At 36.9% G+C, this 23,863-nt stretch overlaps 1 protein-coding gene across 6 annotated transcripts in view; it reads left to right on the forward strand.

The window, feature by feature from the left end:
- PIK3C2G (phosphatidylinositol-4-phosphate 3-kinase catalytic subunit type 2 gamma) overlaps positions 1-23,863 on the forward strand; it is a 213,065-nt gene that overhangs the window by 158,142 nt on the left and 31,060 nt on the right. For 5 of the 6 annotated variants that reach the window (XR_010832254.1, XM_013172899.3, XM_066999226.1 and 2 more), the window contains 5 exons: positions 968-1,077; positions 7,830-8,022; positions 8,566-8,687; positions 13,283-13,385; positions 21,936-22,011. Coding sequence is in view for 5 of the 6 variants with exons in the window: in XM_013172899.3 (XP_013028353.2) it covers positions 968-1,077; positions 7,830-8,022; positions 8,566-8,687; positions 13,283-13,385; positions 21,936-22,011 (604 nt within the window). In the remaining variant the exon portion in view is untranslated. Of the gene's footprint in view, positions 1-967; positions 1,078-7,829; positions 8,023-8,565; positions 8,688-13,282; positions 13,386-21,935; positions 22,044-23,863 lie in introns of all 6 variants that reach the window. The other variant, XM_066999235.1, reaches the window with a different exon arrangement.

The following is a 23,863-nucleotide window of genomic DNA, read 5'->3' on the forward strand; positions in this document are numbered from 1 at the left end:
CTATCTGCAGTAGACATAAATGTCAATGAAGAATGCACAGCAGTGACTGCAAATTCATATACGTTTTCTTCTGAGCAATGTGAAGGAGTGATTTTTTTTCTCCATTACACACAAAACATCGCTCTCAAATTACTGTGATCATTGAAAAAAATCAGTATGTTTTGAAGTGAATCAAAAAGATTTTTGTTGTGACATTTTATATTGGCTGGAGAGAGATGTATGGTCAACTGGACGCACTTAGTTGTCTACACTGCTCATTGTGCTGTAACTTTGCAAGGGAAATAGTTGTATTATTTGTCTTTTTAACCTAACCTTGCCAACTAACTAGACCAGCTCCATCCGTCATGCAAGGGGAACGATATGTTTCTTTCAGAGGTCAGTTCTGAGTGGCCAAGTCAGGGCTCCTGCTGTGAGTCAAAATCTAAAGGGATCTTTCTCCTCCATTGACTGTAAAGGTAATGACTCTATGATCCTTTTACAGGAGGAGTCCAGAGCAGTGCTGGTGGAAGCTGTAGTTACAGATGAGAAGGTGATGTAGCACTAAATAGGGTTAGGTCTTCGCTTTCATTGTCAGCATAACAGAAATGTGGTTACTATTGTTTAGGTGGCTACATTTTCTCAGCATCCTGTTGTCTTCCCATTATCACCATTAGAAGGCTATGAAGGAAGATTAGCAATGCATATATTGAGATTGTGACATCGGAATAGAAAATAAATAGTTCAAATAGACTGGTGATTTTCACCAGTTTCTCTTTCTGGTACCTCAGTGTGAAGGTTTACAGTGCAATATGTTCACTTTAGTATTCCAAGCATTGCTCTAGCACCAGAACAACTTTAGAGATCAGCAAAACTTTGTGTTTTAGAAAAAGCCCTTTTTGTGTAAATCCTTCCTTTTCTCAGTTGGCCCCATTTAATTTAATTTTATTTTTAGTAGTACAAGGAAGTAATGATATTTCTTTACTTAAAGATGCTGCATGCAGGATTGCCTGAGCTGAAGAGCGTTCAGGATTTGAAGTATGTCTATGATAAGCTCCGTCCTCAGGACTCAGACCTCCAGGCTACAAGCTACTTTACAAGGTAAAGGCAGAATATAATCCAGAAAGTTTGTCACCTCCAGGCATAAAGAAAAGCTGTCTTTTTTTTTTTTTTTAAGTACCTTTTTTTCTCTTATGTTAAGGGGTTGTAATCAGTGAAATTACACAAAAGGACAATTCGTCCTCACACGTTTACTTTAAAAAATCCACTCCTTATGCATCTTATAACCGACCTTCTCAAGTTTCTCAAAGATACACAATTGTGCACTTGTGGTACACGTGTAGGAAGACACTTATTCAGTGCCTACTGGTTTTATTCAGCTGGAATGGTAAAACCACTATGGCTTATTTATAGCCAGCTTACCTCTGCCTTTAGATCTACTAACTCCATGCAACAGGATTTGGACTGCAGACATTTTGAATGAATGTTTGAATGTTCTTCCAAGAAACAAAAACAACAACAAAATCTGAATAATGTTTGCAGTGGGTTTTGTAAAATCTTCCCATAAAAAGGTTTGACTTGTTAACTGTCTGAATGAGGACTTAGAATTTTTGCATTATATTCCCTTTTCTGATCTTCTTTCTACCTTTTGCGTTGCTTCAGGCAAGTTACTCTGCCTCTGTTAGCCATAGTTTCTCCATCTGCAAAATGGTAATGATTCTTCCTTTTAAGCACTTAATGGATGTATAACAGAACAGAATTGTATGTGAGTATAGGTATATTTAATGCTTTATTTGTATGAGAATAATCACATGTTTTACTTGTTTGTGATAATAACTGGGGATTATTGATGAGGAGTTGCAGATGACCTATTAAAAATCAGTTGGAAGCCTGCAGTTGTGATCTTTTGGGACAGGCCTCTGTAGTACATATATTTCCAACTGTTAATTTGATGATGCTCTATATTGAGTCAATGGAAACTGAATGGATTTGGAAACTCACTTTCTCATTCTAGGCACAGTATGAGAAAATCTCTCCCTGTCAGAACCTGTCCTGTGCAACAACATCATTTGCAAAGGACAGTCTGAATTCACAGCATGCTGGACACTGCATACACATGCACAGCAAGTCACACCCTTCTGACCTCTTCTTCTTGTGCATGTGCAGGGCACGTCCAATTCACAGTCTTTCCAAACTCAAAGCCCTAAAGGACAGTTCCATAAGGCAGCATAATTCTCTGCACCGCGCAAACTGCCTTGAGGCAAGAGCAATCGTTCCATCACTTTGCACACAGCAGAGCACTGAGGTTTCTCTCCTTTAACTCTTGTTTTCTCATATGCTTTCCCTATTGCCCCTTAACAAGATTGGTTTATTTTAAAATTTAATTACAGCTTCACATTTACCGTCAACTCCTACATTATCCTTTCCTTTAAAATTTTACATATTCCCAAATTACAGACTTACATTTCCACTTGAAAGAGGAAACATGCAGCTTCTAATTAAAATGTAAAAGTCTTGAATCTGTCATAGTTTGGGTGGATGTGTTTATTTCTCATGGGTAGAAAAGCCATTTCACTTAATTAGAGAAAAAAAGACTAGGTTATACATAACAAATAAGGAAATGTGAGTCTTCAGAGTGAAAATTGAATTAGTGTCATGCAAAGCTCAGAGCCAGTGCCTAGCACTCTTCTGGAGGTTAAAAGCATTATAATGCTTTTCAGTTGGGTAGGAATAAGGTTATGGTTAGGGTTAAATTCAATGCAGTCTTGCTTAGACAGAAGATAAAGGATGAGGGCAGCATTCAGGACAAGAGCTCCATACTCTTTCTTGGAAGTGGGTGAGGTGGTTATGGAGTTTTGAGGCTGAGGAAAGTGCAGGACTTCAGAGTGGGAATTGACCCTCAAGTCCTGCTTACCAATAAAAGTAACGCCATGCTGCAGATCTGTGCAGTGCTGTGGCCTCAGATCTTATTTGAAACTGTATTTTCTGCTATAATGCTTTTAGTGAACTCTAGGGCTATTGTTCTAATTTCCTTTGAATTTCTTATTGGTCATAGAGATCATTATATCATGTAGAAAACTCAGATATTGGTAGGTTGCATATTTTCTTCTTTAATACCCTTAGTGTATGTTTGTATCATATATACTCGTTTGTAAGTACAAGGTGTCTTTTCATCAGCTCATGAATTCTATAGATCTCATTTTACTTCATGTTGTTCGTGTTTTGTTTTGTTTTGTTTTAATTCTAATTTGTATTCATGTTTGAACATAATTTGTGTTAATTCAAAGCATGTATTAGCTAACACTTCTACATGTTTAAACATAGGCAGAATGCCAATTTTCATGTCTAGTAGTATTTTAACTTCTGAAAAATGTTTCCAGGTAGTCTTTGGTATGGCTTGATACCTAGATCTATTCAGGACTTACCGTCAATGTAAGCATTTTCTGACCTGCTCCTAGGAATGTTAATATTTTGAGATTTTTGTGAGCTTTGCATTACCTATGTTGTCCTTATTCCCGTCCTTCAGAAAAATTCCTCCCTAATTCCTTTTTGTACAGAAAGCACAGGTGAGAAAAAAATCAAATCCCACACTTCTTGTGGTCTCTCCATACTTTTCAGGTTGTCCTTAGAAAGCAAGTGAAATTGGAAGTTCTGTTTATTAGCATAACTTCCAGTAGCCTTCAAATCCTTTGAAATTCATAGCTGCTTTCTCTCCACAATTACTTCTGTAAACATTTTATTGTTTTGAAAATGTTCATTTCTAGAAATAAATGTGGTCATTGGAATGTTAAAAGCTGCCAAGAGTTATTTGTTGTTCTAAATGGAAAGTATTTATTGTGATCTTTAAGTTTCAATCATATAATGTATCTGCTGAAAAAAAATAAAATAAAAAAACTTCTGCTAGTGGAAATAGGAGAAGAATATTTCTGTATTTCTGTAGAAATAGGTTACTTTTAGCAATTGTCTGAGTTTGATTTGAGCAATAGTACTGATATTGCCTCCACTGTCGCTTAAAAGCAGCATAAAATGATGAATGATGCCACGAATATTCTTGGCAAAACAATGTTAATTTTTTCTTTGCCCTTCACCTTTTTAGCCAACGGGATAATGATACCAGAGTTTGGACTTTAACGTCCAAATCCTTTTTCAGGATTCTAAAGTATTCAGTGTTTTACCAAATTCTTTTGCTCTCATTTTTGAATTAAGACATGTTCAGTAATCTGTGGTCTCATTTGTGTATTGTTCTCTTCTCATATTGGGTCAGTTCACTATTACGAGCTGATGAGCAGCAGTGCTGAAGCTCACAGATTGCAGCCTTCTGGAAGGTCACACTCTCAGATCATGAATAAACAGTGCTCCGATTGAGAGTTAAACAAGAGTTTCTGTGTTTGCTTGTCATTTCTGTGCACCTAGTGCCAAATGAAACATTGTTGTCTCTCCAGCATCTGCCCTGAACTCAGTTTGATCCTTGAAACTCAATTTGATCCTTTTCCCTCCCTCCTTTCCTCATTCCGTCACAACTCAGTTATAACAATGAAAAAAGAAAGCCATCCTACTTCTGGATATAAATTTCCTCGTTGGTTTTCTGCAGATATCTTCAAATGTCAGCATGGTGTCGACTGCTGCCTGACATTTTTAATATGCATGTAAAGTGATGCGTATTTAAAATTATTTTTAAGGTATTAAAGTTAGTCTAATGCAATGAATGGAGTTGATTTCAATTGATTGTAGTATACAATCTAACTCACTTATAGAAATGCATGATTAAGAGAGGCACTGTGGATCTGGCAATTACCAGCGAAGCACCATTGCATATCTTCAGTTGCTTGATTGAGGGGTGCTGCTTAGGTCAGCTGCCATCTTTACTTTTTTATTATTTATTAGGTACCTGCCATTGCCTAGGTCAAATGTATCCACTCCAAACCACAAATGCCAACAGCTGCGAAACGGGACAATTCACAGTAACTCGTTTCAAAACATGACACTAATCTTAAAATGATCGTACAACCCCTGTTTCTGAGGTGACTGCAGATATTCCAGCAAGAAATCTTCCAAACAGCTGAAAAAACAGTGACAGCTGGTGACTTCTAATGGAACATAGACAAAACTACTATACTAAACTCTCTTTCAGCTGCACTCAGGTAGTTTGTAAAGGTCTTGGTAAACCTGCATCAAATGAACAGATGCAAATGAAATGTTGCTGCCAGCAAATTTTGTTTTAGAAATGTTATGATCCACAGTGATATCATTGTGAGGACAGAGCCAGCTATAGGCACAGCAAAAGTGGTAGTGATCTAGGGAGCAAGAGGATCTCAGTAAATGATAACCATTCTTAACAAATTCTTCACCAGTGGCTAAACTTAATGGGGCTGAAGAGAAGAGAAAGCATTTGAGAGAGTTCAAGGAGAAGGTTCTAGTGCAGATTCTTAGGATGAGTTTAAAAAATGCTGGCAGAAAGGGGAATCAGATTGCCACAATGTGGTAAACTGGGTCAGTGATGTAATATACACCAAAAATAAAACACAAAATTTAAAAAGATGATACATGAGTTTGATGTACATCACTGTTCCATACATAGTTAGGAAGCTTTGGGAAGCTGTGGAATAGAGAGTTTTCTTAAGCCTGTTCACCCTTGAAAGAAAATTCAGAGGATTTTAACTGTAGTTGTTCTACCTTGCTGTGAAGACACACTCTGAGATGTCATCAGAATAGCAAAGAGGCCTTTTAAACTCATTCTTAATGACAGGACATACTGATTGCTTAATGCTTTCTATTATAACAGAGAGACCACATACAGAGAAAGCAGAGTATGTAGAGAGGGCAAAAACTATATATAATTCTGGCTTTATTTTATTTTAAATGTTTCCCTTTAAACACTGACAAGTGATGCAGCATTAACAAAAGCCTCTGTTTCAGTTTAGAGAAGGCATATGATTAGCAATCTAAGTGTTAAAAGCATTTTAGAAGCTTAATGGATCCATGGAAAAAACTACAAACTATTAAAATACTGAATTGTTTAAATAGTAGTATTCCAATATCAGCTGCTCTGTGATAGTGATGATGTCTGAATTAATACTAATTTATAAGCAGAGACCTGTTTTATGTGAATTAAAATGCACTGTATTTAGTTGCAAAGTGAGCATGCCTCTTATAGTAACATTGCAAATTCCCTGATCGCTTTGCTATAATATGGCCAATTTACAGATTCTATAACCTAAATCATGTCTCAGTGATTTAGCAAGTGTTTAAACTAAACATTAAATTAGACACGTAAGAGTTAAAAAAGAAATGTTCACCTCAGATGTGGCCTAACTAATCAGTGATTTTGTACTAATATTTTGAAATTAGATTTATTTTCTTGTTTTCAATTTGAGTGTTAATTTGTGTCATTTATTAAATAGTCTGTATGTATTTGTTTCTGAAGAATGTAATTAATAATTAAGATAATGAACTAAATCAATTCAGAGATACCTCTCATGCCATTACATTAAGAAAAACATATACATCTCATTTCCTTAGTTTAGTATGCCTAATTGGTGTATGATGAGTTCACATGGTATTTTGAATGAGATCTCAGGTTGGGGGAGCAAGCTGGGGAGCTAGCTGCAGGTAGAATATTCTTTTTGGTATGGTGGCATCTGTAAAGCTACAGTCTTTAGCCAGAATGTCTGAGATCATGAAAATTAGGCTAATGTGATGAATGGAGTTGATTTCAATTGATTGTAGTATGCAATCCAGCCCACACAGAGAAACTTGTGAATAAGAATTTAATTTTAAATGACAGATGAAGCATTTGCTCAGCTTCAAAGAGGCAATGATGAAGGTGGTTAAGGGTATTGTCAATTCCTGTAAGCTAGTTAGATATAGTCCAAAATGGGGAGTGGGGATAACACCAGACAATTTGATAGAGGTTTGCTACTATATGGCCTGAAACTAATAGGATGTTGTTCTATAACATAAAACCCATCCAGAATGTCTTCAGAGAGCTGTAGAACTAAGCGTGGAAATAGAAAAAAAATAGTAACACATTTTAAATAGATTTTAACCAGCAATTGAATTCAGAAGGGCAAGTGTTTTCTAATAAGCACTGCATATTGCTCTTCAAAGACCAGTGATTATCTTGCAGTGTTATTTCTCAAGTCAAGTTCACTTTGATGTTAAAACAAGTTTGCACTACATATCTGCATGTATATCTAGTAATTTTTCTTTCCATTGTGTCTTTTCTGATGAAAGATCTCAAAACTAGGAAATCAGTAGTATGTTCTGGTTCCTCTCACACAGGGATGAGATGGGAGGAGATAGGAGAAGAGAAAAAAAAAATTAATAAATATATACATCTTAAGCTGTTCCACAAAGATTGGGCTTATAAGGATTGTGTAGGGTATTTAACAAGACACACACAACTAAATTAAAAATTGGATGCAAGAGATGTTTAGCCTTGTGCAAACATATGTGAGATTAATGTCCTTGTGAGATTAATGTAATGAAAATGCAAAGACAATCTTCTGTCCCTTTTAAAGTGAGCACATGTTGTTCTAACCTGGAATTCCTCAACACACACATGGAAATGTTCTGGCTGTCTCTCGTCTGATAGGCTGGGTGTATCCAGATTATGAAGAATAACTACCCCAAGGTCAGTCATGAGAAGCTACAGCAGGAGTGGTCCTCAAAACAGTGGGGTTCGAGGGATGGAAATGTATTGCTGCAAATAGTGGTCAGTGGTGTGCATATGGTACATATTCATGTGAGGTAGGTTTAGGTATGGGGTTTTTTTGGTTCTTGTATCTGTGAAACCAAGAATCAAGAAATGGGATCCAGATACATAAATAGCACCTCTTCTGTTTGTTTTTCAGGAAAATAAAGGAAAGTTTGGAGTGTTTTCCCGTTAAGCTCAATAACTTGATCCACACACTTGCACAGATGTCAGTGACAGGCTCTGCAAAGCCTCCAGCTCCAGAGACTGTCCCCCAGGAATGGATGATGCTGAACACAGAGAAGTCAATTGCAAGAGCCACCATTTTGGGGTTCAACAAAAAGTCTGACTCCGTACGTGTTGTCTTTTTCACTTGATCTTCAATGACTCTTTTGTGAGCTTATATACTCTTCCTCCTCTTTTATATAAGGTGTGCTTTTGCCACATTGAAAGGATCACAGCAGTGCCAATGAGGTAGCAGAGAGAAAGAACACCAGGCAGACAGCTATTAGCAGGGAGCCATTAAGGAGAAAAGTTCGTGCCCTGTAGTGAAAAATAAATCAAGAGCTAATTAAAGCATCCAGGAGGAAAGCATGGCACGAAATTAGGAAGCCTAATAGAAATTGGAGACTGTTACATGATGCTTTAATGGTGCATTATTAGTTTTTACGCACTACAGTGATCTTTCAGTGTTTGAGTTGTATGCTATCCAGGCAAGTTCCTCCTGTGTAGCAAAGACTATAAATTACTAACTGAATTCTGTGGCACTTGGCACTACATTAAAGAAAGGTTTTCTTTGTAAAAATCACCCTATATTTTCACTTGTACTTTTTTTTTTTTTTAATTTTCCTCTCTGATCATTTCTCTTTTCTGCCTCTCCTTTTTCCCCAATACAGCTATATCTAGTCCAGGTGGTGCAAACCTGCAATGTGGTCACTTTTGTGGAGAAATCATTTGACCAGTTCTCAAAACTTCACAGCCATCTCCAGAAGCAGTTTCCATCAGAGGCACTCCCAGAGTAAGGCAGCATATTAGTGAATGTTAAATGGTTCTCTCTGTGCAGAGATAAAAATGTGAGAAAATGTATGGCAGACATTTTTAGAAACACAAAGGCAATGAGACATATTCTATCAACCTTTCTGTTCAGCCTAGAAGAAACTGAATCATAGACCATTGTGACAGTCCAACTTTTATATATTTTATTCGTCCTTATAATGGGAATAGAAGAGGGGAACAGTTTGGGCCTGACAGATATTTCTGAAATCAAAGGGTAAATGGTATTGACTTCATTAAAGGCATGATAGAGACTTCAGTTGTTTTTATTTTCTGCATGATGCTGGTCAAAACATTGTGCAAAATCAGTATATTAAAACAATGTAGGAATGTTCACACTGTCTCCAAACAAAAACAAGATGATCTCTGATACTGACAGGCACGATCAACTTTTTACAAAAAGATGCACATAGTCCTCAGCTGAGAAATACTCAATAACCTTCCTTGCTCTCCCAGTCCCTTAAAACAATACTTTATGCCTTGCATCACTCAATAATAATAGTTTAATAAGTCTTGAAAAATAAGCCATCATTAGTTGCAATAATTCTGAATATTCCTTTTTATTGATGTACATGTTCATTCCTGCTTTGAATATTCTGAAGCATACATCTTCATAGCTTCATATTTCTGTCTTACATGAAACAGCTTTACTTTATATAATAATTTTCCATGGTTTTGGTAATATAAGTGGAGTAATGTATTCTACAAATATCATATACTTTATATTTTATACGCTATTGAGAACAAACTTCTAAACAGTCATACTGGCTTACCTAATACAAGCACCTCTTCAAGCTCAACCAACGGTAAAGCAAAAAGCTGACCATAAAGATAAATACTTTACCTGAACCAAGATGAGATTCCAGTGATACACTCGAAAGATAGAAAGGTCTTTGATGTTTGACCTGAGATAAATAGCTGTAATCAACATGATCTTGACTTACAAAATAAATTCAATGCATTTCAGCCTAATTTGATATTTCCTTGAGTTTGTGAGATTTATTCAGTTAAATGGCTTTAGATTGGTTAATTCTAGAGAATCTTTCCCATAACTGAGGGAGTTTGGCTACAGTTTGACTCATTATGACTATCCACGTGAGCTTGCTGCAGCAGTTGGTCAGAACTGGAATTTCACTGAACACCTAAAGTGCTTGAATCACGGTCTTGATTTGCAGCCATTTGCATGCAAACTATTCGTTTGCAGAATAAATTATTCAAGTAGCTTTTTATGACTTGTTTGGTTTGTTTTGGTTCCTTTCTTTTTTTTCTTTTTTTTTTTTTTTCAGTGAAGACATCCCCTTGAAGGAAAATATATTCCTTTCTAGAAGTGCACAGACCTCAGAAATCCTGTAGTGAATTTCAAAAACCGCACTAGCTATTTTTCACTAAATCTACCTTTATTAAAATCACTTATAATATTTTTTAATGCAAATGAGAGTTCCAGGACTCACGGAAGGTTAATCTACGTATACTGAAGCTTTCTAAGAGCTTCAGAACTTTATTGCCAAAATTCTGTCCCAGCAGTAACCTGTCACTCTATGATCTTTCCCCAAGACTGTGTTAAAGTCATTCATTTTCTGATGTTTCTTTATATGAATGTTCATATGCTAACATCTTGATTATTTTTTTTTTAATTTTGATGTAGCTTTGTCATTTGGAGGCTTCTAGTGCAGCCCAGAGAGTAAAAACTAAGCTATTTCTATATATGAAGTTCTCACTGGAACCGCTATACCATATCAGACCATTAGTCTGTGTGATGCAGGCCCCTAGCACTGGCCAATACCAGAAGCACCAAAGGAAGGGAAAAACCTTGCTTCGTATTGTTGTCACAAGAAACTAAAGGCAGAAGCTCAGAGTTCTCAGCATGTAAAATTTTGCTATTGCATGTAAACTTTCATCCCATATTTATAATTCAAAGCACAGCTTCCCCAAACAAGCCCTTGCACTCTGGCATCTTCTCTCTTATTTGGTTTTAAACAAAGTATTAACTGTCTTTGGTTTGTTGGTTTGTTGTTGTTTTTTGTTGCTGTTGTTTGTTATTGTTGTGTTTGGTTTTTTTTGTTTGTTTGTTTTTTAACCAAAAGTCTTTTCACTCATAAAACCATTTAAATAACAGTTTATACATGGAAATGTTCTTCAAACTTCAATTGGTAGGAAATGGGATCTGGTACCCAGGATGTCTGTAAATGGCCCAGCTTTATATTTTTCTGATCTCTTTAAACTAGATGTAAAGCTCAAAATCAACTTGGAAGCTTAACCTTTCCTAACACAAGCATGGTCACAAGTGCAAAGTCCATTTCAGCCACAGGCACAATTCAGCAAAAGCATGAAGTCACTTTAAAGAACTGTTCAGTTCTACTACAAGGTTCATATTGTCCTTCACTGCAGCAGAGAGTTATGGGTGCTATCAATCAGCTGTCTCTGAAGTTACAGATAATGCATGTATCTGTCTTCAGTTTGGCCACTGTGCTTAGGATGCATCTTCTGAGGGCCAACATTTTACAGAGTCCTCTCTTTGTGTTATGCAGCCTCATTTATTTTGTGCTGCTTCCAAACAGATCCTCCCTACCATCTCTTGAAAGAAGTCCCTTTTGTGCCCTAGAGGAGCCCAAAACGTTCACAGCCTGTCTATATATGTCAAATGACCTGGGTTCTAATTTTATGTGTACAGCACACATATGTCATGATTCTGGGTCATGTCACATCCCCTACTACTATAATTTCTTCAGGCAAGAATTGCCTCTCACTGTCCATTTTTACAGTGCCTAACTGAGCCCTGATCTTTCCATGATACAGGCAAAAATAATCAAAAGGCTATGCTGCTATCATCCTGGCCCTTTGCCATTTTAATTGCAGACTAAGTTATACCAGTGTTAAGTTCTTCCTCAGAAGTATTACACAAGATGGCTAAAGACCTGTCCTCTCATAAAGAATTACAATATCCTTATTAATCAGTATTCTCTTCATAAAAGGCCTTCTGCTACAAAACAAGCAAAAAAAAAAAAAAAAAACAGATCTAATTACAATTCATGAAATCTAATTACCTTGAATCTCTTGGTAACAAAAACTGTGGCTTAATTGTCTTTGGTCATTTTATCTTCACTAGGTGAGGCTGCTGTGCCATTTTTACAGCTGGGTGGTTTGCAATGGTGGCCAGTGTTCCTCTCTGGGGATGGGAATCCACTGCTCCGTGTGTTGCTATTTGGCTGGCTTTTGAAAAGCTGATGACATCTTGTCACTGAGCTGTGGAATTGGGTAAAACCTATTCAAAGTAGGATCTGACCAGCTGTCTTTCAAAAGGCTGGGCAAATGTCTATTTTCAGTGTATTTTGCTGCTAGCTGGCTCTTTAGTCATTTGTCTGAAGCCTTCAGATATCACTTCAGGTCTGCTGGATAAACCAGGTTGTATCAGGAAAAAGAGGTTTGTAAACAATACATGGTTAAGTGTTTGCAGTGGTGATGTAACATGAAGTATGACCAGATCAATATTTCTGCTATTCTGTATTACATAGATCAGTGGACGTAAAGTATAATATTAGTTTAGCAATCCCAATATTAGTAATCTATATCATAAAACCCATTACATGCAATTCAGCATAGGTAGCTTTTCTAATGATCCTTCAACCTGACAGAAAGAGTCCTTGTCAGGGCAAAGTTAATGTAAATTGATTATGTGTATTGTTAAAAATCTCACTTTTTGACTGATCTAACATGTTATATCTAAAACACAAAGATGATTCAAGTGAAAAAAAAAGTCAGGTTTTGACATTTTAATTCACCATAGCATTTGAAAATTGATATAAAGCCATCCTGTGCCTACATGGTTTATTTAGTAAGTGAAATTCATCTTAATAAAAATTATACAGAACATTGCTATTATTGTTGTTATTGCTTTTGTTGGGATCGATTTTCTAATTGTGATGATAGTTTTTTTTCATATATTATTTTTACTATAGTAGTGCCTGAAATTGCATTCAGGATCAGGGACCTCGTCTGAAAAATTTATCTACACTCTAAATAGCTAAGGTTAAAAATAAAAAAATAATAATAATAAAAGAAAAAAAGCATTGGTGTATTCATAAAATGTCACATTGTTGCTGTAGGGCTTTGGTATTCATTATTGTATGGCAAGGCTTTGTGTAGTACGAGCCTTGGTCTGAGATCAAATCTGTTGTGCTATGAACTGTGCAAAAAAATGGAGAGGGTAATGTTTTCCTACAGTCATAAAGGACCAATTTTTAGAGGTATTTAGATACCCTAAAATGCATGTAAGTGCCTTTTAAGGTTTTTAATGTGTATATATGTGTGTGTGTGTATATGTAAAATAAATGTAATGATTTAGACAGAAAAAAAGGGTACAGTATGAAACAGAATATTAGCAAATTATTATCAGAAAAGAACCAGAAGCAGAGAGTAAACAATCCTATGTAAACTACCCATCCCTTCACCTGCCAGCAAAACATCTTAGAAAGAGTTAATGTTGTTCTGTTAAGTAGAGCTGGAAATGTTTTCAGCAAATACAGTACAAGAGTAATAATTACAAATACTCTTCTCTTGCAGGTTTCCCAACTCATGGCCTTTTGCAGATCTTGAACATAAAAGAGTGAAGGATTTGAATCTCTATCTGAAGCAGCTATTAAGTGGACCCATCAAACTGGCAAATGTGAGCACTTCCAGTATTTATTTTATTTGCACATGACTTTTAGTAGCATAGTACCAAAAGAATCAGGAAGCTTTCCACTGCCTCATTTGAAAAACTAAATGCCATAAATGACACTTCTGATGCACCCATTTTAAGATGGATCCATTGTAGCATTCGTCAGAGCTTGAGACAAAGACAAGAATGACTGAAAAATAGTTTATTAGACCTGTCAGGGTGTTTTTCAAAATAACTTCTCTTCCTTTGCTGCCATCCAAAAGTAGTGATTCACTGTATTTTTGACAATAAGGAGTGGGTTCTGAGAAATGTAATGTCTAAAAAAAGGAGTAAATTTTGAAATATTGAAAAGTCTGATTTTGACAGTTTTTAAATGAAAAGTTCCATTCTTTCAGCACAGAGCTACCTCTTCATTTCAAAATTTAAGTAATGTGTAGAAGAAACTTTTGCAAACAAAGCAAAATCAGAATATTTCATTATCAGAGTGATACATTGTGCCCATTCAAATTGGCAGCTTTTTATTCATCATTGTTTTCTAAGATTTGATGTTTTCCTCCTATTTCCAAATGGACAGTCACAATAATAACAAAAACTGACTCTTCACTGTCTGGCCCAGGACAAAGCCTTATGCACCTCAACATTGTGAAACACTGGGCCAAGGACATCTAGGAAGCTTTTGCATCCTGGGAGTGTGTTAAATTATGCTGCATAACTTCAGAAGTTGAATGGTCAATTACTGGGTCTGAGAAAAAGTGTCTTCCTGTGAGCAGCAATAGACAGGAAAGCTGTTGGATGGACAGGAAAGATTGGACCCTATGGTTATGTGGAGTCTAATAAATTCAAGGGAGCTGGGGTGTGATCTCCTATATTGTTTCTGCTATTTCACTGGTAGCACATTCTTTAGCAGAGCCTGGGCTTCTGCCAGATGGGCCTTGTCATGTCCCATTGCCTCAGGGCTATAGCACAAACGCAAGCTGGTTTGGTTTAATAATGTCAACAGTCTAGGGTGCCAAAAGAGGGATATGATGGGATATTTTTTCTTCAAAATTTCAAACATCTTGCAAGAGGAGAAAAATGTTTACTGCCTACCTTTATAACTTTCCCAGCTGTGATTACATAGTAAAGATAAAAGAGAAAATTGTCCATATGTAAACCAAACAGGAGTTTGCTTATTACTGTTAATAAAAATTATGTGCCAAGTTGAAATTGAGAAGATTTCCAGTGATAGATTATATGTGTGTCACAGAGTTGCACTTAATTTAACATGGACAGCTGACTTGTGCTTGGCTCTCCTGACTGACCTTACCAAATAAACTCTACGGGTTGAGGTTAATTGTTGTGTAAACTCTGTCACTCAAGGTAGAGTCATGGGTTTGTTTTACATTAGCACCTTTTGGTCACAGTGGAAGAAAAACTGATATAAGCCAGTGACCTAGAAATGGAGAGCTCTCTATCTTCTGCTGTTCTCTGGGCTGCTGTAAGGTACATGAATTTTCAATTTGGGCCAAGCACTGCTGTGTTGAAGTCTAATCTACGGTTGAAAAATCAGACTGTTTAAAGTCCTGGGATGGTAATAAAAACGCTTTCTAACCACACACAGAAGCTCTCCTCTCCGTCCTGCTCTATGGTCTGTGAACAGTCTAATAATCAGCCTGAGCATGCTGCCTTGCAATGGGCTTCCTAATTCCTTGCCTCCTCCCTTTATGGTCCTGCAGTGCACACCTGTGGAGATGGTTAAGTTCCCCCAGTGTTGCTGCTGAGACACTAGGATACAACGATGAATAGGGTATTTGTAGGGAAATGTGAGCATATCTGTTTGAGAACATATGCTGGTGTGGCTCTAAACTGGTCCAGTGGGGGTATACAGACATGCTGGACTGTTCAGCTGCTAAAAACCATTCAAGTCTGGTACAGCCTGTACTGGTAAACCGTGAGGAGGATAAAACAATTACTTGCTTAAAACAGCTGGTGTGCAGGACTTGGAGGGGGCATGATAGTAAAATGGAGTAATGAGCAGATTGTTGCCATCTATAAAGTGCTGTTGCATGCTGGAAATCATCTTGCTAACCCTCATGCATCTAACTTGCAATTCTCGGTGATAACCTTTAAAATTATTGATACTCTATAAACATTGAATAATTAGTGTTATTTCAATATGCTTCCGCTGCTGGGAGATGTAAGAAATTCAGAAAACACTGATGTATTCTTACCCACTTAGAACAAGGAGACCAGTCAGTGGGTAATTTCCTTTGTACTCCCAGCTGAAGGCTACTTTTTCACTTTTTCTTTTTGGCATGACTCTTTCAAAAGTGTCATAGTGTCTTCTTGATTTTACTCTGAGCAGAAAGCCAAGTTAGGAGGCTTTCTTGATAAAAATAAACACAATTATTCTGTCTCTTTACATGCATAGGACCACTTTACATTCAAATTTATCCTTTTTCTCAAATTGCTAGACAACCTGACCAAAACCATTTAGGGAGATGTCTGCTCTCAAGCTTTACCAAACTGTCATTCCTATGAAAGAGTAAAACTATGTAGGACTAAATAATTCATTCTGAAATTTGAGAAGAAATCGTGTAAGATTAGATGCCTGTAGAACAGGGATCCTTGTATGTTCTTGACACAACCATTTTTCTGTGCTGTATTTTAGCTCTATGGTATCCTGGAGCATTGTTTGAGATGATACTAAGCCAAGAAGGGAAAGAGTTTTTATTTCATAATTAAATACCCTTGCTATCACTGTAAACACATTACCCTGATTGACTGGACACCACTGACCACCTTTTTTTCAGCACTGGAGAGTTTAGTCAAGTCCACACAGGACCAACTGCATGCTTGGTTCTATCAGCTAAGTAATTAAAAACCCTAGAAATAAAAAGTGAATTGGATTATATCCAAATTTGTTCCTCAGTCATGCCTTAAGTGCATGCTTTTCAGTCCAGACTAAGTTCTGATTATGAAAATTGTGTTATGATTAAGAGTAGGTCAGAATGTCACTGACCTTTTCTGCTAAATGGTTTGAACGAAGGAAGGGATGTGGGAAATAGCTGTCTTCTCATTTGTACTGTAGCTCAAATAGAATTAAGTATTTCTTTAAACTCTTCTTTAAAGAACAGAAACATCAAACCACCTTCTTCTATCTCTGAATTTTAGTATCAGATCCTTATTATATCTGTGCTGAAAAATCTGTTGATGGAGACATTTGCTGTTGGGCTATTTTAAATGCTTAAACGTGTTTATTCCCATTTCTCTTCAAAGTTTTTTAAGCCTATGGCTTACTTTGAGCATAAACCTCATTCACTGATTTCTTTTAGACATTTTTTGAAGAGTTGCCTGGAATAGGAGTGGTTTTTTTTTTGTTGTTGTTGTTTTTTTTAATTCAGGTTAACACTCATTTATAAATAACTACTCCACCAGACTATATACATGAACAACAAGCTATATTCATAACATCAACTACTAAAATGCAAAAGTTGATTTTCATGTTGAGTCATTTGGGACATGATCAAAAACGTGTTTCAGCATCTTTTTCAGTTCCATTCTACTCCCCTCAAATCAATGGCAATATGTGTGATCACATCATAGAAATATTTAGTTCTGTGCCAGCTGCATTGTTGCTGACTGACTGATCAGCTGCATGCGCTGATATGTTTGAGTCTTCTAGATCAGGCTAAGCAAGGCTACATATCCAGCAATGTTTAGACTCATGGAGTTTTGCTTCTTTAAATGGCAAAATAGCCAATTGTTGCCACAAATAATAGGTGAAACATCAAGGAACGATAATTGGATGGTTGGTAACACGGGGGAGGACAAAAATATACACTGTTGCAGTATAAATCAAATCTATGACAAAAGGCAGCTGCTGCCACCTACTATTACAATTTTCTCTATTTCACTCTTAACTCCAACTGAGTGATGGGCTGAATGGAGATTGCAGCCCAAATCTCAACAAATATAAATTAGGACTGCCCTAGTGGCTTGTCATTTTTCAGTAGTATTGTAGGAGGTTGCACACTCCCTGTGAACACTAAAGCAAGGTTAGGCTCTGTTAATTGAGTCTGCTCTTGGCCCTGCTGACATTTAGCAGCATTTTAGATGTTGACTAAGCTGAAGGTTTTCTTGCTTATCTTTAAAGGACAACTTGCACCTGGCTTGGGCATTACAAATACAAATATAAAACTGAATCTAAAGCAATGTATGATGTGTATTTGGTACCAACGGCCAGCTAATAACTTTCTATGGATAATTTCCACATCTCTCATCATTTAAAGAAGTGGCATTTAATTTGTACATTTTGTTATTGATAGCATAGCTCAGACACTAGATGTACATACTGATCTTGCAAAACTACTATGTAGTTAAGGTTATACCTTAAACAAACTTATGTTATTCATCCCTTATCTTTCACGTAGGTTGGTTTTGTGAGTGTGGTGGGTAGGGAAGTTTGAGTGGAGATGTTTATCACATTTGGTGTTGGTGGGAAAAAAAACATAAGTGTAGGTGCACAGTAACCTAATTAGTATGAAGAAATGAGGTGCTGCATTGGGTTTTATCTCTATAAAAATTTTCTCTTTAATTTTCCAAATTATCTAAAAATTTAGGGGGCAGAGATAAACCAAGTGCAATCAGGTATGCAAACAGTGACAGTGTATCAGGTATGGATAGATTCTATAAAAAGCTTTATGTTGACTTGAAGGCTGTGTGAAATGGCTTTAAAGAGGATGTAAATGGAAATGGTTGTAGATTACTTTCACTCATTTTCAAACATACAGTGAAAAACAGGCACACAATGTGGTTCTAGAGTGACTAATGGTTTGCACTGTAGAAGGAACAAAGTTTGATAAGAGCTTACCATATTTCATTTGTATTTTATTCACTGGAACTACTTGAGATTTACAGAGCTGAGAAAATATCTCTGGCAGTGCCCATATGGAGTTATATAACACAAAGGTACAAAGCGTACCTAAGTTATGTGGGTCCCTTAAACTCCCACCACTCCTGTACTCCTACAGGCAGATATCAAGCAGAGCCCAAATGGGGAGGGTTCAAAGTCCTCTCTTTTCCTCTGTCCTTTCCTGAAGTTATAATATCTGCAACAAGGTCAGCTTTTTCTGTTTTCTTTCTTTCCTGCTGCTTCTCCATCCTGTTTAAGTATAACAGGTGCTTAGGTGTTCTCTGACCCCAAATCTACTCTAACACAGCTGAAAAGGGCGCTGAAAGCAAAGCAGAGACTGCTCTTTTTTTCTTTCTTTCTTTCCTTCCTTCCTTCCTTCCTTCCTTCCTTTCTTTCTTTTTCTTTTCTTTCTTTCTTTTTCTTTTCTTTCTTTCTTTTTCTTTTCTTTCTTTCTTTCTTTCTTTCTTTCTTTCTTTCTTTCTTTCTTTCTTTCTTTCTTTCTTTCTTTCTTTCTTTCTTTCTTTCTTTCTTTTTCTTTCTTTCTTTCTTTCTTTCTTTCTTTCTTTCTTTCTTTCTTTCTTTCTTTCTTTCTTTCTGAAATTTAATCTGGCTTGAAATCTGGCTGTGTTTCACTAACAGCAGAGTGCTTTTCTAGTTAAGCTCTAATGGAAAGCAATGACAAATTCTACCATTCTACAGTGGTGCAGGGCTGTGCTAGTTCCCCTGATGCCATTGAAATTGCTTATTTCAGCTGTATCCTAGTGTAAGTGAAGGTGGAATTCATCTCTGTTGAGATAATGGCTGAATAAAGGTCACGCAAGAGTTCAAACCAGACCAGCACTGATGCACCTATACGTACCTGGCTGCTCCCCAAAAGATTAATGTTTTTGAGTGACCTGGAAAAATACCAACATTACCTTTTAAATTGTTATCTAATTAGGTAAGAATGGTTAGAGAACTGGTAGGAGGCTTTCCTAAAATTCCCCAAATGACTGTTACCTTATGGAATTTCCATTTACTGTTTTAAAGACAATAACTTAAGGGAAAAAATGGTAGGTGAGTTCTTGTGGTCATCTTCAGTCCCTGCCCATCTGCTGAGACAGTCACAGCATCTTAAGATTCCCATCTATGATTGCACGTCTTTGTAACAAAAATTGCTTGTTCAGAAGTAGACTCTGTCCACCTAAATATGGTGTGCATTTAACCATACATGCATTCCAGGCTCTGAAGTGCCTGGTTCTGCTTAGCAATGTAATTAGATGTATGCTTAACTCTAAGCACGTGCTTCAGTCCTGGACTGGTGTCCAATTGATTGAAGTCCCATTAACTTCAATGGTATTTAGGAATCACCGCAAAGTTCAGCATGTGTTTTGGTGATCTGCTGATGAAGGGTGAACTTAAGAAGGTACTTATATACTTTGCTGATGGAAATCTAAATGGTGGTATCCTGCAGTAGGTAGATTAGCACAGTTCAGGGAGAAACTGCTGTCTTGTACATAGCAGTGTACAAAATGCCTATTGAAGCAAACCTGTAAGAGAGCACATCCATTGTTTTTGAAGCACTTTGCCCTTGGTAGACTGCTAAATCTGCCCCTGCAACCTGGCCTGTTTTTTCTTTCCATTTACCAACGCTGGCCTTGCTGCTTGCCCACATGCTTCAATACCAATTGAATACAATGGACACACAGACAGGGAATACTTTGAAATCAGTGCTGTGGCACTAGCAATGTACATGCCCGTTATGTTCATGCCTAGTGTATGATCTGCACTGATTCTGCTTGTGTTCTTAAACCAAATGTCATTTTTTTTTCAGTGTTCTTTCCTCTAGGAAGAGAATTTGGAACTCTCTCCTGAAAAAAAATCTTCCCATCTCCTGTTTACAAACCTCTCCTTTCACTATTATATCTATTTTCAGATTGCTGAAAGAGTAAGCAGAGAGGAAGTAGAACACGAGGCTGCGCAGTGTGGAATTTTTCTATTTCTCTTTCAAGTCAGTCAGTGTATCCTTCCTTCCACATCCTGCCCACTTCTCTCAAGATCTTTCAATTCAAAGGGCTACCTAAGTTTCTTTGCTTATTTTCATGCTGTCAAATAAAGGCTGAACTGCCAAAAAAATTCTTTCAACACTTGAGATTTCCTACCCTTGGGACTTGTGCTGAAAGAGCAAATGGATGTCCCACAGGGAGTAACTTGGTTGTTTAAAGCTGTTAAAAGCTGAAGCAGGTGTATGGGCTTTCCACTGTAACCTATCCTCATGAGATGAGAAAATAATTACTTATGCTCAGAATGGACAGGTATATTGGCAATCCATTGATAATAGCTTAATTATTTGTCATTCAATTCAAAGAAAAAAAATGTTGGTTTATCTTTTTTTCTGATTTTTTTTAAAGCAAGTGTCAATGTGGGAGAAAAAATCCCAAGCAGTGGAATGAAAAATAAAAGACAACTGCTAAAATAAATCCAGATTGCTAAATTTTATCTCCATGCCACATATACAGTTTGTTCTTCTGTTTGCTGAACTTACAGTAACTCCTCACTAGCTGCATTTGTCACTAAACTCTTACTTTTATTTCTTTCCTTTCACAAATCATGCCGCATCTTGTCAAATTGAAACAAGACAAAAGATACATGAAATATATCTTGTCGATAAGAGACACATTATTTTCCATGGCCTGGAAAAAAAAAAATGAACAAAACAAAACAATGGTGGCATTTTAATACTAGAATCTGAAAAGTCTCTTGTTAAGCCCATTAGTTACAGCACCAGTCCAAGCGGCATCAGTATGAATGTAGCAATTTCTTACGGTCTTAAAGAATGGCCATTCTGAAATATGACTTTATGAAAAAGGTAATAAAATGTAATTACTGTCCACCTTTGATTCAGAATCATAAGAATTCATTTTAGAATTCATATTTTTATTGCCTTGCACAATACTCAAATCTGGGGATTTGGTTTATTGGTTTAATTCTCTAAAGCTGAGTGTAACTACCTGTTATATATGTTCACTAGAGCAGTACAGGGCAGTACATAAAAAAACAAAGTGATAGGGCAGTGTGTAAGGTGGCTTACTCTTTGAAACAGGCTGGTAAAATATGACTATTTCTGGTAGGAGTTAACTCTGTATGGACCTTTTCGGTGTGAGTGTCCATTAAGCCTCCAAGTGAGGTATGTGCAATATCTAAGCCTGAGGGTGGGGCACAGGTCAGGTCAGGTGCTTGGGGCTGGTCCACTGCCAAGGACAAATTTCACGCTGACTGCACAATACTCAGGAAAGATGTTATCCTGCATTTGTTTCATAGATGTGCTGCACTGTAAATGTAGTTGCAGCTGCTAATGTGTATACTGGAGATACTGAGATCCAGTAAGAATGCAAATATGGCCTATACTGCACGTTGCTATTAGGATGGGTGTTGAAAGAAAGGGGTGAGGTAAGCATCCATGCAGCCTCCCTGAGCCAGTGGTAAGGGGCACCACTGTCTTCCCAGTGCCTGCATAGAAATCATTCCATGGGGTTCTCACCCATGACCAGAGTGGAAAGGCTGCCCTTCATTGCTGACTCCAATATACGCATCAAAAGCCTACCAGCAATCTGCTCTGAGAGAACTTATTCAAGGAACAGAGCACATGTGATATTCCCTAAAGTACTTTTGTTTTCTTTCAGAATGAGCTTGTACTCAGCTTCTTCTTGAACTGGACCAAAAAAACCTTCACAGAAACATCATCATCTGTGACCTTGGGTATGTGAATTACCAATCTTCCTCATTCTTAGGTGAATAAAGTGTTTAATGTGGATTTTTTTTTTTTATCTATATCTTTTTTTTTATCTATAGATAACCAACAAATGCTTCCTGACTTCTCAAGGTCTCTAGAAATGTTTTAGTAATGTGACCTGTAGCTTGCTTTCAGTTTGGCACATGCTTCTCAGCCTTGCTTCACTTCTTTTTGAATAAACATACCTATATGCAAAGTAAAAGTTTATTTAGACAAACTGTGGCATGTTTTTTGTTCTACAAAACAATTTTCAGAAAAGAATCTAGAGGAAAAGGTAAGAGTCATAACAAAGAACAATGTATACTTGGACAGGAAAAGAAAATTAGGGATGACTTTAGTCATTTTTACAATGAGTGGAGCAGGTAAATAACAGAACATTATGCTAATGCCTAGGCATACATTATTAATGGTAGTGGTAATTCACTTCTTACTAAATGACATTCCACTTTGTTCCCTTAGCCTATGTAAACGCTTAACCATTTTCCTCTTCTGTGCAGCACCTAATTTAATCTAATCTCTGACATTACAGAATTAAAAGCCAAAGCATAAACCATATAATGTAAACCATGGATGTTTCTTATCTTCCATTGCACTAGTTCTACACTGAAAATAAACTTCAATAGTCAATTTTTAGGCAAAATAAAATCTCATAAAGAAGCCTGCAGCTGCACCCTGCACCAAAACAATTGTTTTTTGCTCCAAGTGACAGAAAGTTTCCAAGATGACCAGTTCTCGCACTCCTTTCTGAAATGTGGAATAGCTCAGTGTATTTAATTTGCATGTCCATTATGTTAATTTCTTCTCTCTGCAGACAGGGGCTTTATTATCTCTTTTGCTGTGACCATTTTTAAAAAATTCATCAGAACAAAATAAATCCCATTCTGTCTTCTCAGCCTTTAGAAGAACTTCCCCAGTGTAGTTTATTTGATTATGGTTGCCATTATCATATTAAATCCATTATGAATATTGGAAATTACTAATGGTTGCTCTAACTTGTACAAAAGAATGAGAGGCTAATGCAGAAATGTCCTAGGTGTTTGAAATATTCAAAACTGAATCTTACCACAGAAAATCCAACCTGGAGTACAAATGTGACATGTATCTGGGTCCATGGGCTACTGCTCTCTATAGACTCTCTAACCGATGTTGCAGACGTGAGAGCGAGCTGAAGCATGACGGAGTTTAAGTCTGAGGTCTTTAGAGGGATTTTGACATTTCAGTTAGATTTAGGTGCCTAGTTATTACAGAGAGTCCGGGTGTAAATATCTTGTGCAAAGCATGAACTGAACTGTAACAAAGTTGCAGAATAAATTAGTCCTACAGTGGTGTCCTCAACCAATATAATCTGAAGGGTGAGTCCTTAAGTTTGTTGTCAATTACTTCAAAATCAGAGAACAGGATGAAAAAAAGAAAGGTAAGAATGTGTTTAGTGGGTATTTGATGAAAGCTACGTTGACAGAAAACCCAATCTGCTGGTTCACTGTGAACTCAGTGGTCCCATTACATAAAGGTCACAACCTGGTCAGGAGAGATTAATGTAATGTACTTACAGAGGGTATCATTTTCCTGCTCAGGAACTCTGCCTTTTAAAGTCTGGACTCATTCATTCTAGGCCCAGGACAAAACCATTGTTTAACAGAAATATATATCTATACATATATATATTAAAATCTCCCTTTGGCCTAGAAATTGGTTGCTGATATTTATTAATAGGATACCAGTAGATCCAAGGTCCACACCAGGACACAATGAGTTTAGACACCGTAAAAATAGAGACCAAGAATTATGGACTGAGTTGCTTTGAGTATGCCACCACTT

The sequence above is a fragment of the Anser cygnoides genome, chromosome 1, assembly GCF_040182565.1.
Source record: "Anser cygnoides isolate HZ-2024a breed goose chromosome 1, Taihu_goose_T2T_genome, whole genome shotgun sequence".
In the NCBI taxonomy this organism is placed as follows: Eukaryota; Metazoa; Chordata; class Aves; order Anseriformes; family Anatidae; genus Anser; species Anser cygnoides.